Below are 14,950 nucleotides of genomic sequence, written 5' to 3'. Positions count from 1 at the left end.
CTTGAGGTCTTCTATAGCCAGGAGGTCATACTGAGGTCTACTATAGCTAGAAGACCTTCTCAAGGTCTTCTATAGCTAGAAGCTTGGATACCTTCTAGAGGAGACCATCTTGAGGTCTCCTATAGCTGGAAGACATTCTTGAGGTCTTCTATAGCTAGAAGACCTTCTCAAGGTCTTCTATAGCTAGAAGGTCTTCTGGAGGATGTCTATAGCTAGAAGACCTTCTGGAGGTCGTCTATAGCTAGAAGCTTGAATACCTTTCAGAGGAGACCATCTTGAGGTCTTTTATAGCTAGAAGACCTTCTTGAGGTCTTCTATAGCTAGAATACCTTTTCGAGGTCTTCTATAGCTAGAAGACATTCTTGAGGTCTTCTAAAGCTGGAAGACCTTTTTGAGGTCTTCTATAGCTAGAAGACATTCTTGAGGTCTTCTATAGCTGGAAGACCTTCCTGAGGTCTTTTATAGCTAGGAGACCGTCTTAAAGTCTTCTATAGCTAGAAGACTTTCTGAAGGTCTTCTGTAGCTTGAAGAGCTTCCTGGGGTCTTCTATAGCTAGAAGACCTTTTCGAGGTCTTTTATAGCTAGAAGACATTCTTTAGGTCTTCTAAAGCTGGAAGACCTTATTGAGGTCTTCTATAGCTAGAAGACATTCTTGAGGTCTTCTATAGCTAGACGACCTTCTCAACGTCTTCTATAGCTAGAAGACCTTCTTGAGGTCTTCTATAGCTAGAAGACCTTCGGGGGGTCTTCTATAGCTAGAAGACCTTTTGGAGGTCTTCTATATCTAGAAGACCTTCTCAAGGTCTTCTATAGCTAGAAGACCTTCTTGAGATCTTCTATAGCTAGAAGACCTTCTTGAGGTCTTTTATAGCTAGAAGACCTTCTCAAGGTCTTCTATAGCTAGATCATCTTCTTGAGGTCTTCTATAGCTAGAAGACCTTCTTGAGGTCTTCTATAGCTAGAAGCTTGAATACTTTCTAGAGGAGACCATCTTGAGGTCTTCTATAGCCAGGAGACCATCTTAAGGTCTCCTATAGCCAGGAAACCATCTTGAGGTCTCCTATAGCTAGAAGACCTTCTGGAGGTCTTCTATACCTAGAAAACCTTCTCAAGATCTTCTATAGCTAGAAGACCTTCATGAGGTTTTATGTAGCTGGAAGACCTTCTTGAGGTCTTCTATAGCTAGAAGACCTTTTTAGGTGTTCTATAGCTAGAAGACATTTTTGAGGTCTAAAGTCTATAGCTAGAAGATCTTCTCAATGTCTTCTATAGCTAGGAGATCTTCTTGGGGTCTTCTATAACTAAAACATCTTCTTGAGGTCTTTCATAGCTAGAAGACCTTCTATACCTAAAATATCTTCTTGAGGTCTTCTGTAGCTGAAGTCTATAGCTAGATGACATTCGTTAGGTCGTCTATGCTAGAATACCTTCTCGAAGTCTTCTATAGCTCAAAACCCTTCTTGAGGTATTTTATATCTAGTAGACCTTCTTGAAGTCTTCTATAGCTAGGAGACCTTGAGGTCTAGCTGGATGTACTTTTTGAGGTCTTCTATGGATAAAATAGGGATAAGAGAGAGTCTTGAGTTCTTTCACGGAAAAATGCCCTGTGGGCGGCTTCTATGGATAACAGACCTTCTTTAGGATTTCTAGGGACCTTCTCAGGTCCTCCATAGTTGGAAGACCTTTTTGACTCCATGTTTTAACATTTCCCAACTCCAACTTAGATCACCAACCAATCCACGATACAGCCCCTCAAACCATGTCGGTAATATTCAATCGGCTATTTGGTTGGCCAAAAAACACCATCAACACGGTTTAACTGATGTTGGCTGTCCGCTGTTTGGGTTGCCTTGTATCGGCGGCACTATTTCAATAGAACCGCATCACTACAACTACAACCACGACTACAACTAAATGGACATGTTCGACAAGAATGGTACGTGTTTTGCATATCCTAGCAAAAACTGCAAAACAACTACAATTTTGTCTACGTGTAATAAAAGCGTGTGTGTGTGTGTGTGTGGATCTGTCGACATATGGACAACCAAACTAGTATGGAAGTATGTGAGTGTAGAGTAGTGCACTCCCACAAACGTGCAACACTACACATTCAGTACATACATACATACACACACATAAACTCACTCCATAACAGGAACGGACCAACTGACAGACAGACAGACAAATAGCCAATTGATGTAGTAGCGGTAGGAGGAGTGTCAATTGTGGTGGTAGTGGTGTGCTGTGTTGTCAGGGTGTTGTGTGTATTGAGCTACTGTTGCGGTTGAAAGTACAAAACGGACATTTGAATTTATACCCTCAAATGAAAATGAATTTGTGGAATTTTTAAGAAACCTCGTTTTTGTTTTCATTTTTTTTGGTTCTTCTTCCTCCCAAAAAAAAAGAAGACAAGCATGTGCCACATTCCCAGCTTGTGAATGTGTAGATACATAGTTGTTTTTTCGTTGTCTTCTTCTTTTTGTATTCCCCCCATATTCATTTCAATTTATCTTAAATCTACACTTCAGCACATTTTCATTAGAGCTTCGAACAGTTTTATTTGAACTAAAACTACAACGACCCAATGATGCAGCATCAACAGCACATGTCTTCCATACACAAAGTTGAAAGCAAAAAAGAAATGGAAGAAGATAAAGAAAAAAAAAATACTGCTACGTTTCTTATAACAAAAACGTCAACAAGAATTATGGAGTCAATGAAAAACAAATAAATTAAAATCTGAAATGAGATACAATTGAGTTGGATTATGGATGGAGAATGAAGAGAAACAGAGATTATTTATTTTATTTATTTTTTTTTTTTTGGGTAGAGGGGGAAAATACTCAAGGATTTGAGGGAAGTGTGAGTGAGAGTTGAAAATCGTAATATTTCAATTAAACTTGGATCAGGTTCGAAGAAAGATAATGCTGATCAATACCATCAGGTATTTAGGGTGGGTATTAAAGATTTGCAAAAGAAAAGAAATTAAAAAAAAAATGTGGAGCTTAGGGTCGATTGACATATCACGTCCAAACGAAACCGATGACATGACTGGAACTCTTTTTGGAAATTAGAACAAAATGGGTACCAAATGTACTCAAAGGTACAAAAAGCTTTGTCATGGTTTTCGGCGAAAAATGAGAACATGGAAAACTGAAAATTGAAATGGGTTTAATTTTGGGAAATTTTAATAAAATGGCTATAGCAATAACAATAAGTAAAAATATATTAAGTTCGCCGGGCCGACATTTTTATACCTAACGATTTCAGACCCAAATTATCTTTGAACCAAATCCGTTTCAGGACATTTGGAGTCGATCTACCGATGTCCGTCCGCATGTCTGCCTGGCTGGAGCGCACGATAACTCTCGAAAGGAGTATCCGATTTGGTCCAGATTTGGTACATCTGGTGTGAAGATAGAATATATCGGTACATTGGTACCTCCCCCACAAAGGGTAAAAATTTTGAATATCCACGAAGCTCATCAAAAGCCAAATTAACATTAAATTCCGTTCAGATTTGACACATCTCAATATTTCTGTCAGCAGAAGATCTGTTACAAAGACGGTAGGGATCGGACAATTCCTTCTGGTACCTCCTCCACAAAGGGTCAAAGTTTTGTATAACCAAAACGATTACAAAATCCGAAATGAGCATCCGGTTCTATTCACATTTCACACATCCTATTATTTTTACTAACACAAGATCTGAAGTTGGAATATATTGGTTCACTCCTTCTGGTACCTCCCACACAAAAGGTCAAAATTTTAAATACCCATGAAGCTCATAAAAGGCGAAATTAATATCTGATTCCATTCAGACTTAGTACATATTACTATCTCCATCAACACAAGATCGGTTATAAATATGGAAGAGGTCGGACCATTCCTTCTGGTACCTTCTTCACATAGGATTCAAGATTTGAAAAACAAATTGCTCAAAATACATGATCTGTTGTGAAGAGGATATACAGGGTGAGATGAAAAAACTGCAACCAACTTCAGACTGCTGCTATTTCTAAGCCACTCGTCCGACAGCGGTTAAAATTATTCCAATGACAGCTCATTATATTGTTTAAAGCGTACATAAGCATTTTGGACAGAATTTTCCAGGAAAAAGTTATTCGTAAAAAAGTTATTCGTGATTAATTTATATTTGGCTGGAAAACCACAAGTGGCTACCCTTAGAGCATTCCAGCATTTAAATGTGAATAAATCTTTACCGACGTCAAGGAAGTGGAAGGAAAATGGCTCGTTAGCTGAACATATCGCAATATTCCATTCGGCAAATATTGAAAACTGAGTTCGACGTCAAGGAAGTGGAAGGAAAATGTCTCGTTAGCTGAACATATCGCAATATTCCATTCGGCAAATATTGAAAACTGAGTTCGGGGTAAAGCCATTGAAATTCCAAAAAGCGCAAGAACCTACACCGGATTAGTACCCGGTTTTTAAACAAACAAAATGATCGTGTTTACTTGAAAATGTGCACCTTCGGTTGGCCACCAGAACTCAAAGAGGTCAGTTGAAAATGTGCACCTTCGGTTGACCGCCAGAACTCAAGCGCCGGCCATGGAGATGGTGTGATGGTGTGGGCCGCCATAACAGCCGATGGTCTCCGCTCGTATTAATCGACCGTGGCATCAGAAAAAATGCCGAATATTATCGCGAAAATATTCTGGAGGATGTATTAAAGCCTTGGGCACGCAAACATTCTGGCCGCAGACTTTGGACATTCCAACAGGACTCAGCACCATCGCACTCAGCACGCGCCACCCAAGAATGGTTACAAACTGAGGTTTCTCGCTTCATTTCCAGCGCAAATGGCCACCAAAATCTCCGGATACCAATACGTTGGACTATTGTGTCTGGAATATTTTGGAAAGCAGGTTGGCACTACAAAATACCAAAGTGTCGATCACCTCAAGCAAGCGCTTCGCCGGGAATGGGCCAAAATACCGCAAAGTAACATTCGGGCAGCGTGTGACGGTTTAATTGGCCGTTTGAAGGTCGTAATTAGTGCAAAATATAAACTTATTCTAAAATTTGATGCTATTTCCGACATTTTTTGTCATTCAATAAAATTTAAAAAAAATGTAAAAAATATATTGATTGACTTTGTTGCAGTTTTGCCTGTAAACTATGTTCCCTAGCATTTTGCTGCTCAGCTATCGAAAATAGATATTTGCTAGTGCTCATAAACAACATCACAGTGCCTTTAGGCCATAAACAGAATGTCAACAAAATTGTTGTTGTAGTTGGAAATTTTAGCCAAGCGTAGTTGACAATTTCATGACAAAACATTGAATCTAATCCAGCGAAATTGAAGAGTTATGTTCGTTGCCAAAAGCAATAGCCGAGTATCTTCACAAGTGACACTTGGCAATAATTCTCAATTGTTTCTAATATCCTCGAACGCAATGGGGTTCCCCATCTTTATTCTTCCGTTTTTTGTTTGTTTTTTATGCTCGTAAAGAAGTTCGTGAGGGGGAGAGGGGGTGCTCCACACTTCAGTAACTCATTTTGTGTGCTGCTGCTGCTAATAAATGAAAGCCATAAAAAATATCATTTTGTGTTGATGCGTTGCTATTTATAGAAATCAACTCATTTTTAATGTTGCCTTAGTTTATTTCAATTTTGGGGGTTGTTGTTTTTGTTAGTTCTTAGTTTTTCTATTTTGTTTTGGAGCGGGGGAGTGGTGAGTGACATTAATCCAGTTGCTATAACAGAGTTTATGCTGGAGGGGGGTTTATATTCAATTATAGTAGGTTTATATTTGTCACAATATTTTTGGCAAACAACGTTGTCTAAATAGGGAATGTGACTTGTCACTGAGTATAAAAATAGAGCGGAAAACATGAATAGCAAGCGGTGTGTAAGTTGGGTTTCAATTCAAAAATGAGGGCAAATATTTTACCATGACACAGCATTTGGTGCATTTTAGTACCTTTTTAGTACTTTTATATATTTTAATTTCGAATTCGAAAATGTAGTCAAATATCCTCCCTGCAAGAAAAAAATGACTCAAATTTCAAATTTGGAAATTCTAGTTTTAATCGTTTATTGGAAACCTATTTGGGCACAACATTTAGTACCTTAAAGTACTTTTGTTATCCTTTTAGTTCGCTTTTCCAAAATTCCAGTTTTATATCAAATTAGAACTACTCCATTCTAATTGGTGATGCTTTTTTTGGTTTTAAGTTCCCGTTGTAGTTACACAGTAATCCCAATTTCAATTGCTCGTTCGTTAAGGTGGGAGAAAACGTAGTTTCGTACTTTTTGTACTTTTTAGATTTCCAACAGTTCAGCTTTTTATAACCTTCACCTTACTATAGAGGGTATATGAACTTTGTCATTCCGTTTGTAACTGCTCGAAATACTCATGTCAGACCCAACGAAGTATATATATTCTTGATCAGCGTAAAATTCTAAGACTATTTTGCGATGACCGTCTGTCTGCTGTAATCAAGCTATCTTTCGAACGAAAGCTACAATTTTGCACACATGTCAGGCTAAGTTCGGAAAAGGTTCATGTTCGTCCGCGTTTTCTTACAGCCCCCATATAAAGGGACCTCCCTTTATTCAGTATTTTGATGATTTTAGCGACATTATTCACATAAATCTTTTAAAATTTCGTATCTGAAGATCTTAATGTGTACTACATGATATGGAAAAAAAAAATACTTATGCAGGTCCACGTTTTCGAAAAGCCCCCGTATAAAACTTACGTGCTTTTTTACTTGTTCTTACCCAGAAAAGCAATAGAGATCCCCATTCCCGAATTTCCCAAAAGCCCGTTATTTAAATACCATGAGCCAGAACTCAGTACCTTTTTGTACCCTCTAATATCAATTTTGGAAAATGGGGCCATATCTCTACCCTACACATCAACATAGGCTCACGTTCCGAATTTCAGAATTCTAACTTGACCAGTTCGTAAAAGATCACGGAACAAAATGAAGAACCTTTTCAGTACATTTCGTATCCTTGACATCTCATATTCAAAAGATCGTTCAGTTACATCCCCATTTCAAATTTTAGAATTCTTGCTTTGCTACCTACTACCATGAGAAGCGACTTTTTTACGTTTTGATACAATTTTTTGTTTTTTTTTTAAGGTTTTCCAAAAAAAAGTAGCACATTTATTCAACACACCGATACCGGCACCCATTACAAATTTCAGAATTCATTCATTCATTCATTCAGTCAAGATCATGCCGCACTATTTAGTATCCAGTTTCCAAAAATCTGGCATTATCTTTTTCAACATACCAACAATAAACCACAATTCAAATTTTGGAATTCCAGCTTTCCTCAACCTCTTCAGACCATGGAAGTACCTTTTAGTACTCTTTGTACCCTATATATTATTATTCCAGCCAACATTGATCCTCACATCAAAATTCTGAATTGCAGTTTTATCCATTCGTCAAATACCGTCATACCGCGTTAAGTACTTTAAAGTACCCGTTCAGTTGGAAATCTCATAGATGTGACCCAATCTTTCACCGGCACGCCAAAAGTGAACTAATTACAAATCAAAAAACTCATCCAAGGCCATGGCACAATATTTCGAACCCATTTTCCATGAATTCAGTAAAATTTTCTGCGAAATTCCGACATTAATCCACAATTCAAATTTCTAAATTCCAATTTTCCCCGAGACACTCCAGACCTTGACATATAGTTTAGTAACTTTTACTACTTTCCGTACCCTATATATTTTATTATTTCATCCAACATTAAACGCAATTTCAAAAATCAGAACTGCTGCTTTAACCTTTTCGCCAAATAGCGTCAGACCGCATTTAGTACTTTTTAGTGCTCCTAGTACCCATTCAGTTCGACTTTTCAAAAATGAGACCGAGCCTTTCAACTACACGCCAAAAGTGACTACTCCATTACAATTTTCAAAAATCTAGTATCCCGCATTCTTTATACATCGAAGGGCAAACATTTTAGTGCCTTTCGTAACTTTTTCATGACATTTCCGAAAAAATTAACCAAATCTCAGGAACTGTGATCGCCCCATTTCAAATTTAAGAATTCTATCTTTATCATTTCAGCCAATACCACGAGAACGCATTTAGTCATTTTATTTCGAAATTTCACTTCACACACAGCAAGAATTTCCATATAACATACAAATAAAAAATATGGCTTTTTTTAATTACTGCCTGCAAATAGGCTACAATTTACTAAAATGGGAACCAGAGTGCGTATTAGTATTGTCACTACTCATACGCAGAATAGAAATGCAGGGAATTTAATGTAGATTTTTTTTTTTAATAAATAATTTAGAAGGTGAAGGTGCGAGAATTTTGAAAATTATTTTTTAAGGACCTTCACCAAACGTGGGTTTTTTAAACATATTTTTTCAAGAACCTTTAAATATTGTGTTTTTTATTTAATATTTTTAAAGAACCTATACCAAACGTGGATATTCTTTCAAGACCCTATAAATATCGTCGTTTTAAAAAAAATATTTTTTAAAGGACCTACAAGAAACTAAATAATTTTTTCAAGAAACTGTGAATATCGTGATGTTTTTTAATATCGTTTTAAAGGACCTAAACCATCAACCGTGGATATTTTAAAAAATATTTTTTCAAGAACCTTATATCGTGTTTTCTTAAAAATATTTTTTAAGGACCTACATCAAACGTGAATTGTTTAAAAATATTTTTAAAGAACCTACAAATATCGTGGTTTTTAAAAATATTTTTAAAGGACCTACACTAAACGAGGATTTTTTAAAAAATATTTTTAAAAGACCTACACCAAACGCGGATTTTTAAAAAATATATTTTAAAAAGACCTACACCAAACGCGGATTTTTAAAATTATATGTTTAAAAGACCTACACCAAATGTGGATTTCTAAAAAAATATTTTTTAAAGGACCTACACCAATTGTGGATTTAAAAAAATGTACATTTTTTAAAGGACCTACACCAATTTTGGATTTAAAAAAATATATTTTTAAAAGACCTACACCAAACGTGGATTTTAAAAAAAAAAAAAAAATAATTTAAAAAAATATAAATTAAATAAATATAATATAATATAAATATAATATAAACCTAAAAAAACGTGGATTTCTAAAAAAAATATTTTTTAAAGGACCTACACCAATTGTGGATTTAAAAACATGTACATTTTTTAAAGGACCTACACCAATTTTGGATTTAAAAAAATATATTTTTAAAAGACCTACACCAAACGTGGATTTAAAAAAAAAATTAATTAAAAAAAATATAAATTAAATAAATATAATATAATATAAACCTAAAAAAACATTTTTTAAAGGACCTACACCAAACGTGGATTTTTTAGAAAAAATAATTTTTAAAGACTTCACCAGACGTTGATTTTTTTTTAAATATTTTTTAAAGACTTCACAAGTCGTTGATTTTTTTAAACGTGGATTTAAAAAAATATTTTTAAAAAACCTACACCAAAATTGGATTTAAAAAAATATTTTTTTAAATACATTTAAATTTTTTTTTTTTAAATACATTTAAAAAACTTTCACCAAACGTGAATTTTTTAAAAAATATATTAAAAATGACCTATGTGGTTAGGTCCTTTAAAACATATATTTTTGGATTTTTTTAAGTTATTTTGTTTTTTAAAGGACCTACACCAATTGTGGATTTAAAAAAATGTACATTTTTTAAAGGACCTACACCAATTTTGGATTTAAAAAAATATATTTTTAAAAGACCTACTCCAAACGTGGATTTTTTTAAAAAAAATTAATTTAAAAAAAATATAAATTAAATAAATATAATATTATATAAATATAATATAAACCTAAAAAAACATTTTTAAAGGACCTACACCAAACGTGGATTTTTTAGAAAAAATATTTTTTAAAGACTTCACCAGACGTTGATTTTTTTAAAATATTTTTTAAAGACTTCACAAGACGTTGATTTTTTTAAACGTGGATTTAAAAAAATATTTTTAAAAAACCTACACCAAACTTGGATTAAAAAAAAATATTTTTTTAAATACATTTAAAAAAATATTTTTTTTAAATACATTTAAGAAACTTACACCAAACGTGAATTTTTTAAAAAATATATTAAAAATGACCTACGTGGTTAGGTCCTTTAAAACATATATTTTTGGTTTTTTTTAAATCATTTTGTTCTTAAAGGACCTACACCAAAAATGATTTAAAACAAAAAAACATTTTTTAAAGAATTCATTAACTTTTCAGTTCGTGGCTCTCTCTAAAGTGACCAGCATTACGAATTTCCGAATTCTGCCTTTACCTGTTTGCTAACATCATTCCGTAGTTTAGTACTTTCCCTTTTAGACAACCAATGTTAATGTCAAAAAAAATATAACAGGTTAGAAAAAAAATATTTTTTTTTAAAATATAGTTTAACTGCAAAAAAAATTAATGAATATTTTTGTTTGGCAAAAAAACATATCACACAAAATTGCATAATTTTTTCAAAACCAAAAATAAAATAAAAAAATACATGTATTTAAACGTTCAAATTTATTGTTGACAGCTGCTTTGGCATTTATGCAACAATTACAATTTTAGAAATTCTGAAAGATATTTTCGAGTGCAAAAAAATATTTAAGATGTAAATGTAACAAGGCAGTGCGCGTTGTTTAAAAGAATTCAGTTTCATATTACAAAAAAATATATTTCAAAATTATTATTAAATTATCTAATTTTGATTTTTTTATCACTCCATTTCAGGCTTTCTTGGCAGTTTCCTATCCAAGGGCTTGAAAACCAATCAACTAGAAGTGAATACCGATGAGAAAACCTTGCGACCGATAGCTCGCCTCAAGGAGCCGCGTGATCTGTTCGCCCTGCCCAAAGACAAGGACAATGACTGTTCACAACAGGCCCCCCGATGGCCGATTGAATGTCAGGTATGTACTCTTATGAGTAAAAAAGTGATTTGAAACATTTAAGTAAAATAGTATAAATAAAATACAATGTAAAAACTGGTGACCGTTCCACCTTCATGCCATGCAATCGATTGCCAGATAAATAAATGTCCCCACAAAAATGTCGGTTTGCCGCCAAGTCCACACAGCAAAAAATATGAACATCATAATTCTCAAAATAAACGGCATCGAATGCAAGTGATTTACGTTGTTGTTTTGTTGCATTAAAGAAAAACATGCAGAAGAAGTATTCGAATCTCAATGGCAAAGGCCCAAAACAATGTTTTAGTTTATGCTCAAAACATGAGGTGTGGTATGATGATTTAAAGGAACTCGACATTATATTCAGAAAAATGAAAATTAAATAAATAACAATTCATATTCAATATGAGTTGGTTGAATAATGCTTAAAACTGATGATATCGGCCTATATACCTTTTTAAAACCATCCCGATAAATTTTACAAATTTTCAAATATCAAGTTTCCATTCCAAGTTTTTGTACAACTGAAAAGTCTTAAATGGTTCGTCAAACTCTGATCGCATGCTACAATTTTCTTCCAAGGTCTCCTGCCCAAAAGTCGTGGAATCCGTTGGCTTGACCGATTCTTAAAAATTAATTTTAAAGGGTGCTTGTACATAAATAATACATTTTCTGTTATTTGTCAACGAATTGCTGCCAAGAATCGTGAATTTCCTGAGAGATCCTTCTTATAAGAATGGTAGATAAAAAAATCAGACTTTCTGAGCAAAAAATTACACATTTTAAGGCTCCAGGACATAGTTGATTTTTTTTTTTTTTTTAATTTCAAGGACCTCATGAATTTTATACCCTACACCACATAGTGGTAAGGGTATTATGTCTTTGTGCATTTGTTTGTAACATGGAGAAGGAAGCGAAAAAGACCCATAGTTACTTTTGAGGATCTCCATAGAATCACTTTCTGAGTTGATTTATGCATGTCAGTCCGTCTGTCCGTCCGTCTGTCCATGTACTCTTGTGAACAAAATGCAGGTCGCATTTATTATCCGATTGAGATGAAATTTTCCAAACAACACTTGTTTGCCCCACGGACGAACCCTATTGAAATTGGAGATAATCGGTAAAAAAATAAAAAATAGCTCCCATATATATCTTCGTCCGATTTTCCTTTTATTGTGCACCAAATGTGTAATATCAGCCCGAATAGTATGGAATTCTGCACATACAACCAAATTAGGCCTGAAAATAAGTATGCCAAATTTGATCGAAATCGGTTCAGATATAGCTATAGCTCCCATCCGAGCTATTGCTCATCCGATTTGTTATTTTTGTCCTCCGCAGCCGTAATATGCATTCTGTAACAACAATATTTGGGGAAATATATCAAATGCAGCTCAGAAATACCTTTGCTAAATTTTATCGAGATCGGTTCAGATTTGGATATAGCTCCCATTTATAACTTCCGATTTAGCTTTTATTATACACCAAACGTCTAATATTTGCCCAAAAGGGATGTAATTTGGCACATGCGACCGAATTGAGTCTAGAAGCTAGTATGCCAAAATTTGGTGAAGATCGGTTCAGCTATATAGCTATAGCTCCCATATATATTGTTCATCCGATTTGTTGTATTTGTTACCCACAGCCATAATATGCACTCTGTAACAACGATATTCAGGGAAATATATCAAATACAGCTCAGAAATATCTTTGCCAAATTTTATCTAGATCGGTTAAGATTTGGATATAGCTCCCATATATATTGTTCATCCGATTTCAAATTAATTTTGCACCAAATGGGCAATACAAGTCCGACTTTAAAAAATACAAATGCTTCGGCATTTTTAGTCCTTTGAACTTTAAATTATAATTATAATCATATCGTATATGATTGAATTCTCCCATAAAAACTTTTAATTGTTATGTGGAGCTCTACTAAATTAGCAAAGTGGTGTAGGGTATCATAAAGTCGGCCCCGCCCGACTTTCGAACTTTCTTCATTGGTTTTACATGTTTTCTACCGAAAATCCTTCACTTTTGCTGACCAAAATCGTGGACTTTTTCAAGGTCTTCCTGGGAGGGCCAAAAATTAAAGAATTTTTTTTTTAAGGATCTCTTGATTAGAAATTGTTGTATTAAGACCTCCTACCTACAAATCTTAATTTTTTCCTCGGACTCTTGATCAAATATCGTGCATTCTTGTCGAATTTTTTTTTTTTTTTTGTTTTTCTTACAAAGTCTTAGCCAAAACAAAATGTCTCCTTTTTTGCAAAAGACCGGAAGTCGTAGATTTTTTAAGGACTGATTTTTCAAGGACATCCTGATAAAAATATTGTATCTTTTAAAGAACAACTTCCCGGACCTCCTAGACAGAAATCGAGAAATCACGGATTTTTTAAGGAAAAAATCCAAACCTGAATTCATGGACTTCATTGCTAAGACTCGTGGGTTTCTAAGAACAATTTTAAGCAACTCCTGACCAAAAGGCTGCAAAAATCGTAGATTTAAAAAAATCCAAGGAAAATTCCAATAACAGTGCGTTGGACCGGATACCAATCCGTTGGACTATTGTGCCTGGAGTATTTTGGAAAGCAAGATTGGCCCTAAAAAATACCAAAGTATCGATCACCTCAAGCAAGCGTTTCGCCGGGAATGGGCCAAAATACCGCAGAGCAAAATTCGGGCAGCGTGTGACGGTTTCATTGGCCATTTGAAGGCCATATTTCGTGCCCAAGGTGACAAATTCGAACAAATCTAAATTTATTCTAAAGGTTGATACTATTTCCGACATTTTTGCATTCAAAAAAATTAAAAAAAAGAATGTTAAAATTATGGCGTTTGACTTTGTTGCAGTTTTTTACTCACCCTACACAGGTCGCAATTATTGTCCGATCCTCACTAAATTTTGCATGGTGTAGCGTTATTATCAGAAGTTAAGCCTACTGTTAGAGACCAAAAAAAAAAAGCATTTTTCTGTTTTTGTAGTCGGTCTACATGAAACATTCCCAAGCGCTTCCCAGTTAAGAGTCGTGTAATTGCCGGTCATTCTGTCCAAAAAACTTCTTTTTTGCAAGAAATCCCTTGCAAAAATGTATTTTTCTAGGTCCAATGATGAATGATTGAAAATTTCGTGGCAATACGCCAATGCCTTTTAGTGACAATTTTTTTAAAGGACAATGACGTTTGTAAGTCCAGGAACTTTATTAAAAGTTACGACCATTTTAGATTTTGGTTATCTTAAAGTGGCATTTTTTGTTGTCAATTTTCGAATTCAATATCAGTTTAGGCATAGATCAGAAATATGACAAGGTTCTAGTTTTTTTGGTTTTCATTTTTTTATCAAGTTTGAATACTCCCTCCTATCGAAAGAAACATAATGGGAGAGTATAAACAAGTTAAAAAGGAGAAAATAAACAAGTTAAAAAGCAGTACGTTTGGCCGGGCCGAACTTTTAATATCCTCCACCATTTGCAACGAATTTGGAAATTTTCAAAAAATAAAATCCTTAAAAAATTCTGTTAACATTTTAAAAATACCGAATATAGCCGTTATATTGGGATCTATACGACGTGGACATACATAGGCATTGTTTGTCATAAGCCATTACCATATTCAAATTCGAAACTTGCAATAAACGGTGAATAATGTAGCTAAAATCATCAAAATATCGTATATAAGGAGGTGTCGTTAAATTGGAGCTGTGCGAAGACCTGGACCAGCATAGACAATTTTCTGTCACAGGCTGTAGCATCCATTACGAAATTCAAATACCACATCTCAAACAATTTCGATGGATATTGTATCTAAAATCATCAAAATACCGAATATAGAGAGGTACTGATATATGGGGCCTATACGAAGACCTGGACCCGCACAGAAAATTTTCTGTCACAGACTGTAGTTCCCATAACAAACTTCAAATACCAATTTTGAAACAATTCCGGCGAATAATGACGCTAAATTCATCAAAATACCGAATATTGGGAGGTACCGTTATATGGGGGCTATACGAAGACATGGACTTGCACAGACAATTTTCTATCTTA

At 34.4% G+C, this 14,950-nt stretch overlaps 2 protein-coding genes across 10 annotated transcripts in view; one reads left to right on the top strand and one right to left on the bottom strand.

Annotated features, from left to right (window-relative positions):
- The window catches only part of LOC101891509 (cytosolic carboxypeptidase Nna1), a 239,347-nt gene that overhangs the window by 51,156 nt on the left and 173,241 nt on the right, over window positions 1–14,950 (top strand). For all 9 annotated transcript variants that reach the window (XM_059122097.1, XM_059122095.1, XM_059122096.1 and 6 more), the window contains exon 2: window positions 10,726–10,904. In XM_059122097.1, coding sequence (XP_058978080.1) covers window positions 10,726–10,904 — 179 coding nt within the window. The remainder of the gene's footprint in view (window positions 1–10,725; window positions 10,905–14,950) is intronic.
- The window catches only part of LOC101895346 (glutamine-dependent NAD(+) synthetase), a 198,991-nt gene that overhangs the window by 73,569 nt on the left and 110,472 nt on the right, over window positions 1–14,950 (bottom strand). The window lies entirely within an intron of this gene.

Source organism: Musca domestica, unplaced genomic scaffold, assembly GCF_030504385.1.
Source record: "Musca domestica strain aabys unplaced genomic scaffold, Musca_domestica.polishedcontigs.V.1.1 2, whole genome shotgun sequence".
In the NCBI taxonomy this organism is placed as follows: Eukaryota; Metazoa; Arthropoda; class Insecta; order Diptera; family Muscidae; genus Musca; species Musca domestica.
Note: the sequence above shows the minus strand (reverse complement) of the source record. Positions and strands in the feature narration are given on the sequence as shown.